The 22,602-nt window shown below is 51.5% G+C and overlaps 1 protein-coding gene across 1 annotated transcript in view; it reads right to left on the reverse strand.

The window, feature by feature from the left end:
- Nucleotides 1-19,121: 19,121 nt before the first annotated feature.
- Nucleotides 19,122-22,602, reverse strand: part of PROSER2 (proline and serine rich 2) — a 45,152-nt gene continuing 41,671 nt past the window's right edge. Inside the window, exon 4 of the mRNA XM_027594888.2 lies at nt 19,122-22,208. Coding sequence (XP_027450689.2) covers nt 21,196-22,208 — 1,013 coding nt within the window. The 3' untranslated portion in view covers nt 19,122-21,195. The remainder of the gene's footprint in view (nt 22,209-22,602) is intronic.

Here is a 22,602-nt window from a genome sequence, read left to right on the forward strand (position 1 = left end):
AGGCTTGACATGGCCTTAGTCTTGGCTTCTGAACCGTGAATCTCTGGGGATACCTGGTTACCCCTGGTATACAAGACTTACATTCTTTTCCGAACATTTACAAAATGTTTTTGAAATTAAGGTTAGACTTTTCTATCAGCATAAACCCATATTACCCATTCTGAACCTAACACAGAGCTTAAAGGGAATTCACAAGAATGTTCTGCTTTTCTGAGCATGTGTTTACTTAAAGGCTTACACGTTTTCAGAAGGGCGAACGGGACTGAACGAGCTATAAAACTGCAAAATCACAGGGGAAAACTTTTAATGAAAGTTTGGTAGAGAGCACAGGCTCCAGGGACAGCTGATGCTTGGAGAGCAGGGGGGAGGGGCAGCAGCGGCCCGTCATATAGGAGCTGGATGGGCAGAGCCGGGAAGCTGTAATCAAGGCCGTGAGGAGCAACCCGGGACCCTGTCCTCATTCTACCCCCACACGCAGCACGCCTTGTATCTTTCGAGGGAGAAGCTTCCCTAGCATCTAGCTGGCTTCACAGTCAGAGCCACGGGGACTGACTTGGGGCAGTATCTGCTTCTATTTTCCCCAAGCTTCTATTTGCTCTCTGATGACGTTTGCTCTGATGGTGGTGGTCTCAACGCTTCCAATATTGTAATTAGTAAAACGTATGTTGGGAAGAATGAGATTAGTTGCCTTTATGGTGAGGCAAGTGAAAAAATAAGTAAAATGCATTCTTTTGTTAAGGACTCCATCCTATCTCACTTCTCATGGGGGTCTGTTCCTAGAACTGGCATCTTCCTTTTGGGAACCTTCCTCTTTCCTCCTGAGATCCCCTGGCGTCCCGGCTTGCCTCCATCCAACAGGCCCTCAACCCCCATGGGCTCCAGGACTGACGGTGAAGATGTTTCTCGAGAGGCCAGAAGTGCTTCCCAGACCACTGGTCCCGGCATGCACTGCGGTGCCCTGCCTGCCTCCTTCTGTCCTCTGGTGATGGTAGCACTCTGGCAGTCACTTGGGTCATGGGTTGGCCAGAGCACAGCACAAAGGGCAGGAAAGCCACACAGATGAACGCAGGACCCCTCTGCGGATTGAGTCTCAGTGTGAACGCTGTTGGGGGGCAGGGGGGATAATCATTTTCTTCCTGCTATTTATAGAGAAGCCAGACCCAGGAAAGCAGAGAAGGAAATGTACATCAAAAACCTTCTAGAGATACAAGACATTTTCATCCTTAATGTCCCACGCTGAGTTGTAGAAATAATTTCCTCATTTATGTGCAAGGGGAAACTGAGGCTCAAAGAGATTAAGGCGTAGGAGTGGCTGGTGCTCATGAAAGGCTTACCACAGGCCGGACACCGATCTGTGTTACCCATTTATTACTCACCAATCCCACCACGTAGACACAAAGATCTCCATTTTACCCACGGGAAACCAAGAACTAGATTCACCAGGTAACTTACCCATAGTCCCAAGGTAATAAACACTGGAGCCAGGACCAGAGTCTAGAAATTCTGGCTCCAAAGCCTGTATATTTCACCACCACGCCGTTCTGCCCTTCAGGTCACAGAGTCATTAAACACAGGACCCTGAGTTCCCATATCTCTGCCTTCCGCTTAAGCCGTCCTGAATGCCCAGTGTCTGAGGCCAAATGGCACCTCCCTCAGTACAGAAGGATGCTCCAAAATGGCTCAGTTGCAAAAGAAATGCAGGGATGCATCTGTCAGCCACGTATGCAGCTGGGCCCTCAGCCTGGCCACTGAGGACAAGTATCCCTGCTGTTCCTGGGCATCCGCCACTGACACAGGACACACACACGGGGGATGATGATTTTTACCCTTTCCCTACGTGCCGGCAGTTTGGCTCTGACTCTGGCACACAGCACAGGCTGCATTGGGGGCTGCTTGATGAGCTGGAGAAGTCCCCCTTGGCCAAGGGAGGCTTGTTTCTCCTGGGGCAGCGGGCAGTGGGGGGCCTGGGGGTCACCTCTCCCTGGCCAGATGGAGGCAGGCGAAGTCTTGATGTACAGAAGGAGGTGCCTGGCAGCTTACCCCTGATGACAGAGCAGGAGGCCTCAGGCTGAGTCCAAAGCAGATAGCATGCTAACGAGACAAGAGAGTGTGGAATGTTAGGACAGATTCCTGAGAGAGGCGAGGCACGCACACAGGTCTAGTCTGGCTCAGATCCAAGCGTGCACTTCGGAGCAGAGAAAATTGGGTCCAGCTTAGGCCTGAAAGTGCGAGCACTGGAGAAAAAGACTTCTCTGTTCTGAGCTGCTAAGATGCATTACCCATGTGGCAGAATTGCTAGTCAGTGCCCCAGTATGCATTTATCACATAGTACTATATTGCATAGTACTTTATTATTACATAGTATATAGTACTAGAGTTGCTAGGTTTTTAGCTTCGTGCGTCTTTAGCCGGCTGTGACCACGTGACAAAGTTCTGGCAAAGGCAGTGTGCATGGGAGTGAGTTGTGTGCAAGTTCTGGGTCATGTCCTTGAAAGGAAGTGGTGTGCCCTTGCCTTTTGCCAGGCCAACCTTCCTCATGGCTGGAATGCAAACATGATGGCAGGAACCAGAGCAGCGATTTTGGGCCACAAGATGGAAGCACATGTTGAGGCTGGCAGAGCAGATAGTTAAAGGATCCTGGATCCTGAGGTTGTACAGCTGCTGTCCTAGCTCTGCCTGCCCATTTGAACTTTCACAGGACAGAGGTACAGATTTCTATCCTAAGCCAATATTACCTGGGTCTCTTTGTTACAGCAAAAGCAAGCTGATGTCCTGCTCCTGCAGCTTGAAGCTCAGATAGGCTCCCCAGGTGCCCTTTGGGTTTTGTCGTTTCTCCTGTTTATGAAAGACCATGCTGTAAGGGCTCTGCACACACAGGACCTCATCTGTCTGGTCTCAAAGGGAGCAAATGTGGCAGTGAGTTTTTAGGAAGACAGAAGGGAAGACCGGCCCAGGCAGCCTCCTACCCTGCTAGCCTGTGACGGCTTTCAGGCAGGCTGTCAGTGCCTGTAGAAAAATGGGACCAGACCTGGTTCTGTTTCATTCAAACTGAGGTTATTTTTATTATTGTTATTATTGTTTTAGAGAAAGAGAGAGAGCACGAGGTAGGGGCGAGGGGCAGAGGGACAGAGAGAATCTCAAGCAGCCTCCATGGTGCAGAGCCTGAGGCGGGGCTCGATCTCGCAATCCGGAGACCATGACCTGAGCCAAAATCAAGAGTCGGACGTTTAACTGACTCAGCCACCCAGGCGCCCCTCAAACTGAGGTTGTTTTGATAAAAACAGCTGGTAGGGGAAGAAAAACCCCGAGGGCAGTGGGGAGGATTGTGTTCTGGTCCTGACCAGGTGGCAGAGTGACCCTGGACCAGTTTCTTTATATGTAAAAACAGAAATGACAATGACCACTCTTCACCCTGGTGTGTCCCTCAGGAGGCTGGGAGCACTCTTTCTATTCAAGTCTCTGGCAGGTTGCATTTTTTTTAAAAGATGACTGCCAGCTTTGCTTTGATGTCTCAAGGAGTCTGACTTAAGGGGGAAAAGCCCCTCTGCGTGTTGGTGTAAGGATTTGCAGCCCGGTGCCACCCCTGCATCCTCGGAGTCATCCCGCCACAGGACCTCAGCAACCTCTGTGTTCCATTTTAAATCATGAATGTGATTATTCCAGCATCTGTGGTCTCCTGGGGCTTGCTTGGCATAGACGGGACCATCTCACGGTCAAGGGCCAGAGCGGCGCAGGCAGCCTCCCTGGGAGAACCACGTGTCTCCTGCCACTTTCCACCGAACTCACGGTCTCCCCTTCTATCTGTTCCCTCCCCTAAAGTACACGTCCTTGTCTCCCCTAATATCAATGTCTTTTCACAAGCAATATCCACCTCTCTTCTGGAGAAGGCTTCTCCTGAATTCCTTCTCCACCTGACCCCCCATGCCCCCAAGGGGACCCCGGTGCTTGAATGGGCCACAGAGGCAGCTTCTCTTCTTGAGAGGAACCTAGAGATTGATGGGAGGTTCCCGGCCATCCAGGTTTAGCCCTGATTGTCAGCTCCACACTTAATTCTATTATGTTTTCCTCTTCTGATTGTTGTCCAGCAGGAATGCCCCTTACCCCTGACTTCCCGGTGTTGGGGTTGGATCCAGGGCCTTTCCTGAGCCGGAAAGCCCCCCACGGTGTAATGCAGGGTCGTGGTGGAAGGGGCGCCCCCCGAAAAGGTGCAGGGGCAGCCTGCGGTGTTTTATGTCTGAGTGCTGCCATCCCCCTCCTTCAGCCCCATTTATGAAACGACGGACTGAAGGCCCATTGCGCTTCCCGCTTGGTCTCAACTCTGTCTCTTCTGTGAAATGGGGAAAATAAAACCCAGGCCCTAAGACAGGGGACCTGACCAAATGACCTCTCGAACCCCCTGCCATCCCTGGGAACCATTTTTATGGAATTTTACAGAAGACTGACTGGTGCATTTAGAAATTACCTCAAACTTTTACAGAAAAGTTGCAAGCACGGTATAAATATTTGTCCAGATCCATGTGGGAATAAATGGCTGACATGGTACCGCATTCACCCCTGGACATTTCAGCATTATCACCTTACACACAAGGACATTCTGCTACATAACCACGACACACCCGTCAGTCAGGAGTGTGTCCGTTCCATTCCTACCACCCGGTCATCCTGGCCCCTTCAGATCCCCCCACTGTCCCCAGTCAGGCCTTTGACCAGATGTGCCCAGCAGAGAATCACGCATCACATTTGGCTGTGAGCTCTCTTCAGTCTCCTACTGTCTGTAAGAGTCTTGTGCGCTTGCACGGCGTCTAGACCTTTGAACACTGCAGACTCCATATGGGGTGGCCCTTGGTGGTTCGGGTCATCGTGTCACATCCACCAGCAAGTGGTCTCCACTTGCTCCATCCCAGATGGATCATTGATTCCCTGATTAGGGTCCGTCGGCCAGGTCCTCGCAGGAAGCCAGTTTGCACTGGTGATTATTCAGTATTTTTGTGGGGCGGCACTTTGAGACCATGGAAATATACATTTACTCCTCAAATAGAGTTAATTAATTCAAAATACAATTATGATGATAACTAATTGATATAATTAATTAATTGGCATATGTGTGGACTCGTGGTTTCCTAGTCCATCCTGTGGGTTATGATTCATTATTATTACCATGTATCTTGATGTTCAGGTTGTCCCCAGTGTGGTCAGTGGGAACCCACTCCAGATGGCTTCTGTGTCCTTCTGATGTGTCCCCATCATTCTCTGAGCACTTCTGGCTTCTCTGGCACAAAAATACATTTTAGGCTGATCTTGCAGTTTCCTGTCCCAAGCTCTGGAGCTGGCCATTCCTCTCAAAAGCCCCAAGTCTTTCTGGCAGACCGTGGATGGTGACAGAGACTCTCCTTGATCTAACCTTACTTGGGCTCCCCTGAGCTCTCTGCTCTGCTGGGCCCAGCGTGAGCTTCCTGTCTGTCCTTGTGAAATCCACTTTGAGCAAGAACCGTGCTAAGTCAGTTTATTACCACCCCTCTGGCCCACACCAACCACCCTGGCTATCTAATCAAATTCCTTGTCCCCAACCTGGACACCTAAGCACCCTGGTCTGTGTTCAGCAGTTCTGTGGAGTTGTTGAGCAGGAATGCCCTTTACCCCTGACTCCCCTGTGTTGGGGTTGGATCCAGTCTGATCCCTCTCCCCTACCACAGACCCCCCTGAGTCATCCGCCATCCCATCCTTAACGCGTGTCACGAACCATTTTTCTTTTACGAGGATGCCATCCCCCCACCCTCCTTGGCTCTGGGCCACCTATCCTCAACAGCCCTCTCCCCACCTCCCCTGCAGCGTGGCCCCTCCCCCATGGAGCCTCACCTTCCCATCCCCCCCCACCCCAACCCCTTCATGGCTTTTGCCTGTCCTTGTTGTAGGGAAGGCAGAGGGAGGAGGAGCCTATGAGAGCCTTTGACAGTGGAATCTTCCAGTCAGCGGTGATGGTCTCTGCTTGGGAACCAAAGACAACCCGTGGTGATGCTCACGCGGACTGTTCCCTAGAGGCTGAGGCTTTCTTGCTTGGATTCTCTGTGACCCTGTCTGTACCTCTTAAAAAGAAGAGCCGTTGGTGGCATTCAAGAGAGAACAGATCCTTTTTTCCTTCAGTGCTTCCACATGAGCTTCAGGCCACAGGAGTGTCCTTGGATGGGTTACATTTTAATGATCCCTCCAGCTTTGGGGCTGGTCAGAAATTTTCCACGTCTTCCTCCTGGCTGTTCATGCTTTTGGGAAGCAGGCCTGGTGCCAGCAATCTGGTCTGAATCTCTCTGAGCATCGCCAGGGCTCCCAGCCTCCAGCGCTCCTCTCAACAGCAGGCTGAGAGGGGTGCAGGCTCTTTTGGGGTTTCCCTCAGACCCCCTTGCAGATTCCCTTTCTGGGGTGGGAAGAGACAGACAAGGTGCCAGTGGACAGAAGAGACTTCAGGAAGCCTGAGCATAGATAACTGGGGACTAACAGCCCCAGAGGCTACAGGGCAGGAGCCTACCCACCACAAGGCCAACAAGGCTGAAAATGCAGGGTCCCTCACTTGCTCGGCCTCTTCCACAGCCTGTGTGATCTGCAGTTACGGTTCTGTAGGCTTGGTCTTAAAGAAGGATCTCCCAAATTCTCTAAGCCATGGGCCCCCCAACCTGGGCCTACCCCAGGTCTGATGCCACGTGAGATGTGACTCCAGCTCCCGTGTGTCCCAGAGGGATGGGAAAGGCCCAATGACAGGACCCCCTCCCCAACCCCCACCCCGGGCGTGGGCAAGTGGCTTAGTGTCACAGTCAAGAGCAACCCTGCTGGGGTTCAGATCTCAGCTCTGACATTTACCCGTTGTGGGATTCTGGAAGTCCCCTCCGAGGACTGATGTGAGGATCAATACATTCATCTGTATATGTGAACTTTATCGTCTAACCTATCTGCCCACCCACCTGTCATCTGAAACACACAGACACAGGAGTCCCCAGAAGAGCACTTTGATGTATCATCCCTCCATTCAGCTCCCTATGAAACACCGCCATGAAAGGTGCATGGCGACGTGGCACGCAGCTTGGAGAGCCCTCAATCTTCCTCCTGTTCTTCAAGGCCAAAGAATGTTCCCTGAGTTCTTTGCCTTATTTATGGAAGGTTTGGAAGGCTCATAAAGGTTTCAGAACATTTAGAGTTTGGGAGTATGGTCCTGGGCTGCTTTGCCAGAGAGCAGAGAGGCCTCGCCCTGACACATGGGATCGTGTGTGCAGCCCAGGAGGCAGAGGGCTAACCACTTGACTGTGCTGCCTCCCGGCTCTGTCCCCAGGGGAAGGGCCTGCTGTACCCTGTCTCGATGGGGGAGAAAATGACAGGACTGGGTGCTCAGGAGGGATTAGGCTTTGGGGCCTTCAGGAGGGTTGCTGGCTGAGAAAGTGAGGAGGATATGGACCACTTTTGTGGGAAAAACCTCCAACACTAGCCTCAGAGGGTACTCTTACCTGGGAGGTGCTCCTGCTTTGTCCTGGGAATTTTTTCTTTTTTCTTTTTTTTTAAGATTTATTTGTCAGAGAGCGAGCACAAGCAGGGGGAGCAGCAGACGGAGAGGGAGAAGCAGGCTCCCTGCTCAGCAGGGAGCCCGATGCGGGGCTCGATCCCAGGACCCTGAGATCATGACCTGAGCTGAAGGCAGACGCTTAACCGACTGAGCCACCCAGGCGCCCCTGTCCTGGGAATTTCAAGCCTCCCACAGGAGATGGACCAGGTGGGGAATTGTGACCCCACTTAGCACCGCCCTGCCTGCCTCTTCCCTCATTGTCAGGAAGCTGGGTGCTAGACACTTGAATTTCACGTGCATTTCTTGCTTCTGCCCTGGCCAGCTGTGTGAGGCTACAGTGAATAACAGCATGGCCACTAGTTCTAGATGAGGCCGGCCTGCCTGGGCCCTGGCTGGGCCTCAGAGCTCGGCTCCTCCCATGAAGAAACCCTCTCTAGGCGCGAGCCTGCCGTCCCAGAGCCTTCCCTTCCTATCCTGACTTCCCAGAACGCGACCTCCCTGGCCCCCCCCACCATTTCCTACCCCACTCCTCCTCCCCACCCTGCTACCTGCCTTCCCTGCCCACCAACCAGCCTTTCCTACCCACCCCCCCTCCCCCATCCCATGCACATGGAAATTCCGGGGTCCTAGAAGGGCTGCAGCTCTTCACTTAGTAAAGGGAGGCTGTATCATTTTTGTTCCTAGCCAAGTCCTTCTGAAAATAAAAGGGGGCTGTGGGACGATGAGCACAGGCAGAGACTGTCCCGGTCAAGCTCGGCTAGGTGGTCACCCTGTTCCAAATCTAGTCATTCCATCCTTCCCTGGCTCAGCTCCCACCAGCCTGCACGGTCCTTCTTCCTTCTTCTTCTGGAATAAGCGCAACAACGCTTGTGTCCACGCAGCTCGGGCAGAGCTCCTGCCTCCTCGGACCTGCCCCTGGGTGCCGGCAAGAGCTGGCTTGCCCTGGCTGGCTGGACTGTGAAGTTTTCAGGAATTTTACAGGCCAACTGTTAAACACAGCCACCATCCTAAAATTAAATGATATGAACTCACCATTAAATATGGCAGTAAATACCCTAAATTCATCACTTGCTAATTACACTGTTATTTTCTATGCTCTTAATGTTATTTATGTCCACTCTGTCTGTCCGGTGGAAATACCCTGGCCAGGCTCACTGCCGCGCTTTGCTTTCCGGCTCTGTCTTCAGCGATGTCAGCTCCGTAGCTGGGAATTGGCCACAGCGGGAGCAGTAATACCACTGAAAGGGCGAATGCTACAAACCAGGGCTGCATTTGTTGATTGTCTATACTTCAGAAAGTGATGCGAGAAAGAAAATGTCATTCAGATTAAACTTAAAAAAGCATATTTTGGGTCCCTAGCCATTACGTGGTGAATAATACACGAAATGGAGGGAATATTTCTTGGCATTTGAAAACTTAACTGATTTAGCAAAGAAGTTGCTCATGTCTAAAAAGGTTCCAGTTTAGGGGTGCCTGGGAGGCGCAGTTGGTGAAGCATCCGACTCCATTCAGCTCAGATTATGATCTCAGGGTCATGAGATTGAGCCCCGCGTCAGGCTCCATGCTCAGTGCAGAGTCTGCTTGGGGTTCTCTCTCCCTCTCCCTCTGCCCCTCGCACTTGTTCTCTCTCTCTCTCTCTCAGTAGATAATACATCTTTTTTTTTTTAATGTTTCAGTTTAATAGATATAATTAGTATGAAAGGGAGAGATAGTTTATGATTTAAGGATATCAGATTTAAGGACAATAAATTTACTGGGGAGAGAGCTGATTGGGATGCAACTCATGGTTAAATGCAAGGGTTTGCAAAATTCAGTGAAGGCATTCTATGAGAATCGGTTGGCTATGCATAGTATAGACTATTGTATATTTCAGCATTGTTTATAAATTGCATACTACATATCCTTTACGTCAGGAAAGTTCATGATAAACATGTTTACGTATACATAGGCACATGAGACTCTTCTTATGCATGCACCACGGCCCACCCCTTGGCCCAGGCGGGGTTGGGTGCCTCTTTTTCCTGCTCCCATGATAAACTGTGTAGTCCATCTCACCCACTGAACTTCTTGAGGACAAGGATATCTCTGTAGCTCTAACACTTAATTCCATGGCACATATTATGTACCTCTCCCAAAACGTAATTAAGTACTTTCTGGATTTAATAGTTGAGCGAGTGAAGGCAACGCTGTGCACACTCTCCATGCATTTTTCTCTTCCTGGGGAGGGACCGCATACCAGGCCCTCTTACACCAGGGTGTGGCCATGTGATGAGTTCAGCTGACTGCTGTGTGTGTGGTAGGGGGGATGCCAACCCCTTTCAGACAAGACCTTCCAGAAGCCTCTTCCTTCCCTGCTATGGGCATCCTGGAGGCCAAGTCTTCCTGATCGGGTAGCCACATGACAGAGGGGGGATGCCTTACCCACAAGGTGGTAGAGGGAGAGCAGCAGAGGGAGAGGGAGAAGCAGGCTCCCTGCTTCAGCCACTAAGATCCTGGGGTTCACTTGTTACCACAGCAGAGCCTAACCTATCCTGACTAATACAGGCAGATGGCCTGGGGCCAGGTGGACTGAGACCAGCTTGCATGGCATGTTAGTGGTGGGGGCCAGGCCAAGAACCCGTCTTCATTTTCCCTATGCAGACTGCCTCCCAACACTTTTCGGGAAGTTTAGAATAAAGTGTGAATCCAGGGTGCTTTTGTTCAAAGCCCCATTTCAGAGGATACCTGGTTAGGACCCACTCATATGGTGAGGCCTCCTGAGGCCAGCAGCCCAGTAGGCACACCCGCCAAGCATCCTCCTTCATTAGAGGATCAACAGGTATGGCTGGTGTGTGGGATTCTGTCTCCCATTAACTGTCATTAGCCTGGCTGATGTTTCACCCACAAGCACCCCTCCCTGGCCCTGTCATTTACCACTTCCCTCTGAGCGTATCCGAACAGGTCTAAGACTTGAAGGGAGAGAGAACCAGTTTTGGAAGTGATACTCTCAGGGCATAGAACTCGGGTCCCAAAGGCAAGCGGAAAAAAGAGGACCCCCCCCCCCGCCTTCCCTCTAGGACATCGGCTTACCTCTTGCCCTGAAGCACTGCTCTTGGTTTTGTGGTTTGTTTCAGTGTCGGCCACTAGGACATAAGCCCCCCAGGGTCTTATTTTGGGTTCTGTCTCTGTTCCGCTGTCTCCCCAGCATCTAGACAGTGTTCATTGAACGGCAGGGCCTGCACCCCTGCCTCACACCGTATCTTATGCCAGGACCGGGTGACTGACAGCCCCTCATGTGTGCCCTCCCCTCTGACCTTTGTACAGGCTGTGCCCTCTGCCTGGGACACTCTACTCACCTTGTAGTACCATTAACTCCTGCCTACCCTTCAAGTCAGTCTGGCCACTTTCCCCGACCAGATCCCTTCCCTGGCTACTGCCCCATCCTCTGTCCCCTACTCCCAATACTACCTCTGTCACAATACTGTTCTGCCTTCTTGCAGCAAGTGTGTGTATTTGCCTGTCTTCTTCCTGGACTGCCAGCTTGGGAACATGGGACTATGTGTGCCCTGCTCACTGCACTATCCTTAGCCCCTAGGACAGCGCATCATAGGTGTTCAAATACTCAGAACATGAATCAGTGGATGCTGATCACAGCCAACGTGTCACCTCTTAGTCCATTCCAGGGAGACCCAGAGATGCAGTGGGGGATGTAGGCTCCTTTTCTGGATGAAGTTTCCCACTGATCCTTTCTCCTATAGCCATCATGGGCAGGCCCAAGAGAATGGCCCATGTCTACTATTTTTTCTGTCTCCTTGCACTCCCCTCTTTTCCTCAAATGGGGTTATCTCCATTCTCAGTGATAAAAATAACATACACTCATTTTAAGACTTCTGAGCTACTCCTGTGTTTCAGTGTTCACCTATTCTATGTAAGAACTATTAAATGAACACCTACTATGTGCCAGATGCCACATCCAGCAGTGGGAATGCACATGGTAGGACATGGTCCCAACCTTCCAGGATCTAACAAATTGCCTGATGGTGTTCATTCTGCCGGCCAGGAGAACCATCCTCTGAGAACCACTGCCCAAGACTACAGCACTCTTGCAGTTTTCAGAAGTTAGGCACATCTGTTATCTTGTTCAGGCTTTCAGAATCTCTCACCCGACTACATTAAGTGCACACAACTGGTGAGTGCTCTTAAGGCCAGGTCTTCCTGAGATGCTGGCCTCTCTTCATGGCACCAGGTGACACCTGCCATCCCCAGTGCCACAGGAGTGCTGAGAAAGCTATGATGGGTCCGGTCGGAGCGAGGGGGCATCAACTTGCAGAGGAGGGCTCCAGGAGGACATTTCTTAGAGGGAGGGATGCAGGGTCTAGCACTGGGCTCTGGAAGGAGACCTGCTTGTGTCACGACGGGCTGAGCAACAGTGACTTGGTGCAAGAACTAGCTGTTGGACCCCTCCACCTGGAATGCAGAGCAAGGCAGAGGTAGTGCTGCAAAGAAAAGGAACTGACCCAGGGGCCTTCTGACCTGAGGCAGGTGTGACTGGGGCCTGGATCACTCCACCTGCTTCCCGGCAGCCGCTCTGGAGGCTCTGGTTGAAGAGTCCCCCTCCTTGCATTCTGCCCTAGCACCTCCCTCTGCCAGGACTGGCTGGGAGTATGCTGTGTAGGGTGGAAAGTCTGAGGGCCACAGTCTGGCCAGCCCAGCAACTCAAAATAAGCATTTCCTCCTGGGCAGCAAGGCGGCCAAGGGGCTCTGACTGGACAATCCCCCAGTGTTCCCTGGAGCCTTTTGGGCGCGAGGCTGGGCTGGGCACTTCCTCATCTGGGAGGAGGCCCCGGGAGGTGGCAGGAGAGCCCAGCTCTGAGAGGAGCTCTGTGAGTCCCAGGCGGAAAGGAAAGGAGACATGGAAAAGTGTGAACTTGGAAGAGGGAGTCCTCTGATGTTGTGTATCTAAGCAGGAAGCCAGACCTACCCAGCTCTGGGGAAGGAAAATAAACTCTGGAGACCTATTTTTAGAAAGTGGCAAAATACTGTTTCTCAGTAGGCAGTGGATTTTAAATGTAAAATTTGCTTCATTGCTGAAGTAACCACTGGACTACAGGTAGGAATGGGACTGTGGTGAGTGGTGGTATCTGAATGAGGCTCTTAGGCTGGTGCCTGCTCACCCTTCCTGCTGCTGGACTAGCACAGGGCCATTCTAGAAGGCTCTATAGGAATTCCGGCACAGACTTTGTGGTGATAATGATGATGGAGGTGGAGATGGTGCAGATGATGGTGATCAAGATAATGGTGATGGTGATGATGGTGATGATGATGGTGGTGTTGGTGATGCTGATGGTGGTGATGGTGACAATGGTGGTGGTGATGATGGTGGTGATGATGGTGATGGTGACAATGGTGGTGATGGTGACAATGGTGGTGATGGTGATGGTGGTGATGGTGACAATGGTGGTGATGGTGATGGTGATGGTGGTAATGGTGATGGTGACGGTGGTGGTGCTAATGGTGGTGATGATGATGCTGATGGTGGTGATGATGATGGTGGTGATGGTGATGGTAGTGATGATCTGATGGTTGTGACGGTGATGGTGGTGATGGTGATGATGATGGTGGTGATGGTGGCAATGGTGGTGGTAATGGTGGTGATGGTGATGCTGATGGTGGTGGTGATGGTGGTGATGATGATGATGTGGGGATGGTGATAATAGTGATGGTGATGGTGTGTGCCAAGCCAAACTTAGCATATGTGATCTCATTCAGTCCCACAACAACCTTATGGGGTGAGTATGGGTCACCCCCTATTTTTTCAGGTGAAGAAAGTGAGACTCAGAGAAGTTAAGTCACACAGCCAACAATCATAGGGCTGGGATTCACGATTGGGGAAGGACCACCAGTTTGTGCTGCAGTTGTGTCCTGAGTGGACTGGGATTCAAACTCAGGTCAGGGTAACAACAAAGCCTGCTCTCTATGAACCCATGACAAGATATCAGATTTGGAAGGAGTGACACTGAGTACAATTCCTGTCACCTTCCTGTCCCACGGTGCTTGCAGAGTCCCTGCTCGCACACCTCCGTGGAAATGGGACTCACACTCCCATGAACAGTTCTCTCCATTTCGCTCAGCTCAAAGCCCCGAAAGTTTCCTGTATGGAGCTGGAATCTGCCCTGTGTCATCTCTGTGGCTGCACAGGATTCTCTGTTCTAGCCGCCTTGTAAGCCTCTGGAGGCAGTTCTCATCGCCTCTCAAGTCTTTTCTCTCTGCGGTCTCTGCTCCTCATGAAGCCCGTTGGGTTTCAGTATGGAGTCTGGAATCGGACAGAGTGCACGTGGGGCCAAATCTACTTTTGAAGGTGGATCTGATCTCTAGAAATAGCAAGTGGTCATTTGGAATTGCTGTGCACGTGGATGATTCAGCTGAGAAAAAAAAGCTGGCTTAAAAGATAAAATTGGGTGATTTTTAAATCTGGCCCAAACTAGCACCGAAAGAAGTTATTCCTGGAAGAAATGTACCAAAATAGAATTTAAACACCAGCAACAGGGTGCCTGGGTGGCTCAGTCAGTTAAGCGTCTGCTTTTGGCTCAGGTCATGATCCCAGGGTCCTGAGACTGAGTCCCATGTGGGGCTCCCTGCTCAGCGGGGAGCCTGATTCTCCCCCTCCTTCTGCCACTCCCCCTGCTTGTGCGCGCTCTCTCTCTCTCTCTCTCTCTCTCAAATAAACAAAATCTTATAAATAATTTAGAAAAATAAACACCAGCAACATTCACTATTAGACAAAGCATAGAGCCTTTCAAGGCAAGGAGATGCCCAGGTCTCTCAGAGCTGGTGCATCCCAATAAAATGTAGACAAAACTTCAACAATGCCACCTACAAATGTTGGCAGACTTGCAATAATCCCCGACAAGATCGGGGAAGGACCACCAGTTTGTGCTGCAGTTGTGTCCTGAGTGGACTGTGGCTGGAGACTTAAAATGGGGAGAACAAGTCCAGCCCCAGAAGCCTCCGGAGGCAGCTCCCACTGGAGCTGGGTGGCCTCTGGTGAAGGGCGAGGCTGAGGCCGGGCGTGGGCTTCCGCTTTGCCTTGCCCTGCCTTGAGCCCTGATGCTTGGGGCAGCTGGGTCCCGGACTTTCCACTGAAGCCTGGTGGCCTTTCCAGTAACAACCACAACTTCAGAGGACTGCCAAGGGGCAGGCCGGGCAATGTCCCCGGGGAACTCGGCTGGCTGGGTGTGCGGTGTGTGTGTGGGAGTCTTGCACACGGGGGTGTTGGAAACCATGACTGGCAATTCCGGATTCCAGAAGCAAGTCCTGAAGGACAGAGTGGAGGCATGGAGCCAAAGGACCTGCTCTGAACTGGATCCCCCGAGGCAGAGGTCACATGCAGCAGCAGGTCCAAGCAACCCCAGCCCCGGCCGAAGGGCCCTTTGCAGGCCCGGGGAACACACCCCACTTCCCTCTCCTCTTTCCAGCTCTGTGCAGCCCACCAGAATGCTCTTTCCACCAAGCCAGACTGCGGAACTGACAGTCTTCACCTGACTCCCCTTTGTTCCCCAACCATGCCACGCCCTTCGGTCCCTGTAAGCTGAGGCACAGCCGTAAATCGGGGACAGGCCCTAGCAAGTGGGGGCAGACAGAACACTACAGGAAGTGGCTCCACGGGGGACAAGAAGGGCTCTGGAGAGGAGAAACGGGATCGTGGTCTCTCTCGGTGACACTGAGGAGGGTCAGCCCTCTCCACACTCTGGAGAAGGGACAGCTGGAAGGTAGCAGCCTGGCGAGGCACGGGCAGCTTCACAGAAGGTGTGGGAAGCGGGGAGTTTGCACATTAGGCCACCAGGGTATGGACCCACTGGCCCCCAGGAGCCCCTTGTGAAGAGAAGTCTGCGTTTTCTCATCTGTAAGAGGTCGTCACACCCCTCTACCTGGCAGGTCATCATGAGGAACAGGTGGTGACATTTAGCACACTCAGAGCATGGGGCCCACAGAAGGACACAGAGACTTGCTGAACGAATCGGCGAACATGGTCCTATTCAGGACCACTTGGTTCGCCTCCTAAGCTGCATGAATTATTAGTTTTGGACAACTGCTTTCCACAATTAACATTTCAGTTGAGCTCCTTTGGTCTTTAAGATTCCTTACAAGAAGTATCACAAACCCATGCATGGTGAGTTGGGAAGAGCCTGGTGGAGGTGCCCCGGGCTGGGTTTAGAAAGCAAGCCCCAGGGAGGTGAGGCTCCCCAGCCTCCACAGCAAGCCCGGCCGGGGAGGCCCTTCCTGAACTTTCCTCCTCTTTGAAATTGTCTTCACAAGGCAAAGGTTATTTCCCTCCAACTTCAAAATACTTAGACACCAAAGGATGTCTAAATGACAGGATAAATTCTGTCGGGAAGCTACGTAACCACAGGAGGGAAGCTACGGGAAGCTACGTAACCACAGGAGGACCAGCTGGAAGCAGGAGAGAACCTTCTATCATTACCATCCCACTTACGTCAGGGTGTAGGTTCCGTGAGGAGTGATGTGATTGATTGTACAAAGACCACGGAGACTGGTAACAAGGGCCAGCCTCCCACTGCATGTCTCCCGCTCCAGGGGCACATACCACTCAGCGACACTCAGCGAATGCCACGGATGGAAACCCACCAGCCTCCTAGAAGCGCGTGTGCACGCTCATGCCCTGGAGCCTCTCTGTCTGACACACGGATTCCTTGTTCACTCAGCCCACCCCTTAAAGGTTATTTCCAGAACTTCGGTTGTTACCCTTGGCAGCTGTGTTTCACCCACAAATACTGGGAGGCTGGTTTATGAAGTGTAACGTGTTTATCAATGACTCAGTTCCATTAACCTCTGCTTCTGAATCTGAATTCTTCCCTCTGGCCCGGGGCCGGACCGGCACAGCCCCCGCCTCGACTACAAGCAGGGGGTGTCGGGCGGGGGTGACCTCTGAATGCTGAACCTAAGCCACCACACTAGGAGTTCTCGTGTCCAGAAAGTAGACCCCCGAGGCCCTCCACAAAACGAGGGTAGGTCTCCCCTTTGGAAATGTTCTCTGAACCTCAGAAACATGGTCAGCTGGGGAAATGGCTGGCTTTAAGGATCTCAAAGAAGCAGTGAGAATCAGAAAAGCCTGCATCCAACCCAGCCATGGAGGCGGGGAGATTCCCTCTGCCTTGGCTTTGCTCTGGATCCTGGTGTGCCCCCAAAGCAGAAGGGCCCGTGGGGGAATCAGAAGGCAGAAAGCAACACTAGGAGGCGTCCCAGGATCGCACAGTTCTCTGGGCGGCGGTGGAGGCGGGGTGTGGGGGTGGAGGGGGTGTGGACCCTGCCCCTAACTTAGGGCCATTTGTGGTTTTTCCCCCACCCAGCCTAAGAACACGTGTTTGCCATTTTGGCTTTCTGGGTCATTTCTGGAAACCTCCATGTTTCCCCGCCTTTTTGCTGAATAGAAGGTTCCTACGGTTCAGATGATAAGAAGCGGGCCTGAAGGAGATCTTTACAGAGCGGGGCTGGCAGGTTGGTGCGGTGATGGTATTGCAATGGAGCGGGCTTTGCCTGGCTCCTGGGGTCATCCGTGGCCTCCCTAGAAGGACAGTAGCCAGGACAGTGAGTGAGCCCGCTGGTGACGGCGGTGGTTGGCATTTCTTAAGTCTTAGGAATTTGGAATATGGAGGGAAGAGCTTTGTTATCTGTTTTTTAAAAAAGGAGACATTTTAGAAGGACTGCAAACGTCACACCCAAAGGTTGACCCTTTTTATGCTGAAAAGCGTGAGCTGGGAAGTGTGCTTAGGTCATTATCCTGTGTCCGGGCCTTTTCTTGGTGCGGACAAATGGTTTCTCCCCCAGCAGTTCTGCTGCCCTTGGGGAAGAGGGAGAACCTGGCAAGGGGCCGGGGAGCAGGGGTTGGACTGGACTGGTCAGCCGAGGCGGCAGGGGGCTGCATTCCTGGCCTGGCCACACGGCGCCCCCCTCTCGCAAATGCAGTTGAGTCCCCATCTTCCGAGGCCTCCTCGGCGGCTTACAGCCCTGCCTTCTCTTTTCTCAGGTATCTGAAAGCAGGGCTTGTCCAGTGAATAGATTAGAAAAGGATATGCCCACTTGTCCCCATACTTGAAAGCCGGAGAAAGCCCTGCTGTGAAGAGAACAAGCAGAACCTGTCTGGTGGCTTGTCATTTCAGTGACAACACGGACCTGTCACAGGTGAGCATTCCTCACGCGCCTCCCCTCCCGACTGCCCCCCAGGCAGGCAGCTGGGGTCACAGGCCGGAGCAGGGGAAAAACACAGCAAACCAGCTCCAGAGCCTTCAGGGAACATGAGGGTTTGATGACAAACATAATATCTCAAGGGAGAGCTGAGGGAGAAAAGCGTATTACACCTTGTCCGGGCAATCGAAAACCCTCCTAGGGAAACAATGTCCGCATTCTGCCGCCTCCACTAGAGACCCGGCACAGCGGGAACGAGTGTATTGTTTTCATATTTATCTTATTTCTCTCTCTTCGTTCCTCTTGAATAAACATCAAGAACCGATTTCTCAGATCACCTACATCAAAAACATCACCACCAAATCCTCTGTAGGGTCAAAGGCCTCAGAGCCGGAGCTGTGGGAACTTAACAAAGAGAATACCTTTCTGATTTTTCACAAATAAATAGGCCAATTCTGAGGGTCTCCTGAGGCCTCACTTTATCAACTCCTCTAAGCCCTCCGTGAAAACGGGGAGCCAACCTTAGGAGTCCCCCCCACGAGGAATTTCGTGGGAAGAATCCTGTGCCCTCCATGTCCGTGTGTGCCGCACAGGGAGGGAAGAGCAGGAGTGAGCTCAGGCCCGACCCACCGCCTTAAGCACCTCAACAGACTTAAGACGCCCCGTGTGCGGACTGTTACTCTAGTATCTGCGACGTATTGCTGTGTGTGGACGAGACTGGTCATGTGTACATACCTTCCTGAAAGCAAAGAATTCTTTTCCCCTGATTTTGAGCATTAAGATAAAGAGCTTCATAAAAATGGAGAGTGATTTACAGGTATCAATTTGAAAAGAAGGAAAAAAAAAACCTGGGCACTTGAGATTCATCTTTTCTTTTCATTACAGTTTTGCTTTGAAATGGGGTCCTTAACATTCGCTTGAGGATGAGCCTTTGTGAATGTCCTATCACGTACTTATGGCAGGGGAACGAATACCTCGCAAACTAGATGTTTATTTTATTTTATATTTTATTTTATTTATTTGAGAGAGAGCACAAGCAGGGTAAGGGGCAGAGGGAGAAACAGACTCCCCACTGAGCAGGGAGCCCCATGCGGGACTCGATCCCAGGACCCCGGGATCATGACCTGAGCTGAAGGCAGACGCTGTACCGACTGAGCCACCCAGGCACCCCCAAACTAGATGTTTTTGTTAACATGATACATACACAGGTTACTGCATTAACAGCTATCATTTGAACCTCATACAAAACACATGGCTTTAATTACTAGGGTTTTGGGCACAAGAAATGGCCGGAGTAATAGCCAGTATAATTATGAATAAATACAAGAGAAGGATGTAACCATTTAAAAGAAAATAACTGAGCACCAAGTATAAAATGCAAAAACAAAGCTGTTTATACTTAAGATAAATCTCCAAATTTATTTTTCAAAAACGTCATTGTGAGAACAAATATACTAATATATAGTCACGTTGACCTTAATCACAGTGAAGTCACAGGATACAGATAATTCTCATATTTAAAGGATATTTAAAATGTTAGCCATATCAAGACCCTCTATTTTTAAACACTGTGTATGGCATCTCATTTTGTGAAAGGTAATACAGCCCTCAAGAATTCTTCAAACAAAATCGAATACAAATAGGAGCACAATAAAAACTATTTTAAAAACCTGTAAAATCAAAGCACCTATTTAAATTAAGACCATCAAGAATCTATAAGATTATTTCAGGAAGACACGGGCTGGATGAGACACTAAATACCATAGTTCTAAGGAAGAAAATGACCATCATTTTATGGAACTTACAAGGCAAATTGAATACTATGAAAGACGTGCTTTACGGCACATTTAAAAGTTTTAATTTAAATAATACTCAACAGGAGGAAACCGAGACTGTGACACTGGCTGAGATATAATAACAGAAGGGCGTGACTTGCAACTGGGGCCCTTCCCAGTCTATTTTTAGAGGCTTAAGACTCCAGCCTTAAATAGTTTTAATAATAATGCTTGTGGCTACAACTCAGCATGTAACACACAGTCTGGGAGAAAAGCAGTTCTTCTCCGACTGTGGAACCTAGTTTGCTGGGTTTTTTTTTTCCCCTTTAAAGCTAATCCTGAGATCTTACTCACAGAACATGAGAGATCTCAAGAATGTTTTTATTTCCTTCTGTTTACCCTAGCTACCTTGCAACATGCACAACTAGAATTGGGTGATAAATTGAAATCAGAAGGAACTATTTTGCTTCTCTGGAAGCCTACTTGGAATATTACCTTCCTTGGGTACAGAGCGACACATGGGTGATTGTGAAGACAATGGAGATGTGCCCTTAGAGGTTCCAATCTCTGTCCCGTCGCAGCTGGTATGGTCGCATCCGTCAAGAGAGTGGGAAGGGCTTGCATCCTGTAGTCACTTATAGGGTCTTCAGAAGTTTGCAGATATGGACTCACGAATGCATGTGCGTGTGAACACGTTTCTATAAACACACCTTATGTAAAAATATACACACCATACACATTCACCACGTATCTCCCAGTGACAAAGCCCCCGCAGTCTGATGGGCTCACCACGTATCTCCCAGTGACAAAGCCCCCGCAGTCTGATGGGCTCACCACGTATCTCCCAGTGACAAAGCCCCCGCAGTCTGATGGGCTCACCACGTATCTCCCAGTGACAAAGCCCCTGCAGTCTGATGGGCTCACCACGTATCTCCCGTGACAAAGCCCCCGCAGTCTGATGGGACTTGCTTTCTGAAAACTACCACCTTTTCCAAATCCAACCTTTCCATTCCACTCCTGTAACGCAAAATTACAGTAAATCATACCCTGAAGGGTTCAATTTTCAATTAAAAAAAAAACACACACACACACAAATGGGCAAACCAAATCATATCCAGAAACAAAGACACATCTAGGGTTAACACACCAACCTTTACCCCTGAAAAACAAACCGAAAAACCAAAGGAGATGCTTTGAGATGTTATGAAAATTGAACAGGCATTTCTGTTTTAGGAAACAGAGAAAAGGAAGAGAAAATCCCTTTCATGGATAATTGAGTGTAAGAGATCTAACCTGGCTTGGGTGTCACATGTCCTTGGGGTAAAAGTCTAGATGAGAGATGGAAGAATAACAAATCAGACCCAATCCCCCTCCTTCTAAATCCAAAAAAAAAAAGAGATATGGCATTTAGGGTTTTCAGGGTTCTTCTCTGAGCTCCTGGAAAAAGGAAGACAAGATACAGGGCCATACTCTCCCAGAAGGATCGCCCTGCTCGGATGTAGCAGCGGAGTCAGGTGGCACTTCCTGTCCCCACTCCCTCCGCCCGGCCCGCAGAGTCCTGGCACCTGTCATCTGTCATCCTCCTCAGGGCACAGTCCTGGGACCATGGCCACTGCTCCTCAGGCGGGCACATCCGTGTTAGGCCTCACGGGCCTGGCCATCGTGCCTCTCCAGCACCGCCCCCCCCATCCTCCATCACAAGTTCTCCTTCAGAAGGCCGAGCTTGCGCAGGGCCTCCCGGCGGGCCTCCTCCGTAGACCCGCGGCCAGAGAACTGGACGGTGATGCCCTGGGGCCTGAACCCAACAGCCCTGGGCAGTGAACCCGACCGCTTCCTGGCATCCTGGCCGCAGTCCGGCTGCCGGTGCTCGTAAAAGCTCCTGCTGGCATTCTGGCGGGCAAGTTTGCCGGCAAGCGCCGGGTCTGGACGGAAGGTGACAGTTTTTCCCGTGGAGACGACGAAGGCACTGGGCTCACTCTTCAGGACATCGTGGATGCTCTGGAAGCCGTTGGGCAATGGCAGGCACTGTTCTGTCTGCACGCCTCTGGACTGCTGCTGAGTGCTGGCGTGGCCGCCAGCCCGTGTGGACGTGGTTTCGTGGACGGGGCATGGCTTGCTCTGGCCACGTGTCGTCTGCTCGGTGACATCAGCCCTGGGGGCCCGGTCTTCCGCTTCCCCGGCGGCCAGGAAAGAGATGCCATTGATGTTGGCCAAGACCCGGGCCTTCCGCTCCTGCACATTGACAGCTGCTTTGGAGATGGTCTTGTTGAACTCCTTCCCCGCGCTGTTGGTCACGCTGATGTTGCTCGGGAAGCGGTGGATCTTGGGCGCAGGCTGGGCCATGTGTCTGTGCCCCAGGAAGGGGTCCCCGTTCCGAGGGGCCCCCGAAGGCAGTGTCCTCCAGTCCCCAGGCTTGCCCTCCTTGGAGGGGGACGCGGGTGAAAGCGCTTCATTTCCAGCCAACTTCTCGGACATTTTCTGAGCGATTACCAGTGGGGTGGGAACAGAGCGGGGCAGTTTGGGGTGCTCTGTGGGGGGCACAGGGGCAGGCAGCTCTTTCCTGGGGGGCGCTGCCGCTGCGGCCACAGGCTGGGAGGGTAGCACAGGAGGGGTCTGTGGACCTGCGGAGTCTGGCGAGGATGGACCCCCGGCTTCTGGGCTCCTGCCTTCAAGGACAGGAATGTCTTCCTTCCCGACAGGGCCAGCCCCTGAAAAGGAGGCAGAATCCTCATCAGCTCCCACCTTAGGTAAAAATAAATGCATCCTATTTCCTTCTTACTGAATTTACGATGGCCTCCAAGGGACATAAAGCCAACGTCAGAAGCGATGTCAGCATCCCACCAGCTAAACTCCCTGGCCCAGTGAAGGAGAACATTCTAGGTGAGTCTCACCACCATGTGATGAGAAGGCATCAGCCGGTGACCATGGAAGACTCCAGTCTGAAGGCTCAGCCCCTGGGATGCACACTGAGCCTGCAGGCTTCTAAGGACGCACGTTATCAGGAGGGAATAACAACCTGCCTTAGGACGGGGTGCTGCCAAGGGAAATGGAGGCGGGAAGGTTGGGGAGCACCCCCACATCAGGTGTTTCTAGATGAAGCTT

This window comes from Zalophus californianus, chromosome 9 (assembly GCF_009762305.2).
Source record: "Zalophus californianus isolate mZalCal1 chromosome 9, mZalCal1.pri.v2, whole genome shotgun sequence".
In the NCBI taxonomy this organism is placed as follows: domain Eukaryota; kingdom Metazoa; phylum Chordata; class Mammalia; order Carnivora; family Otariidae; genus Zalophus; species Zalophus californianus.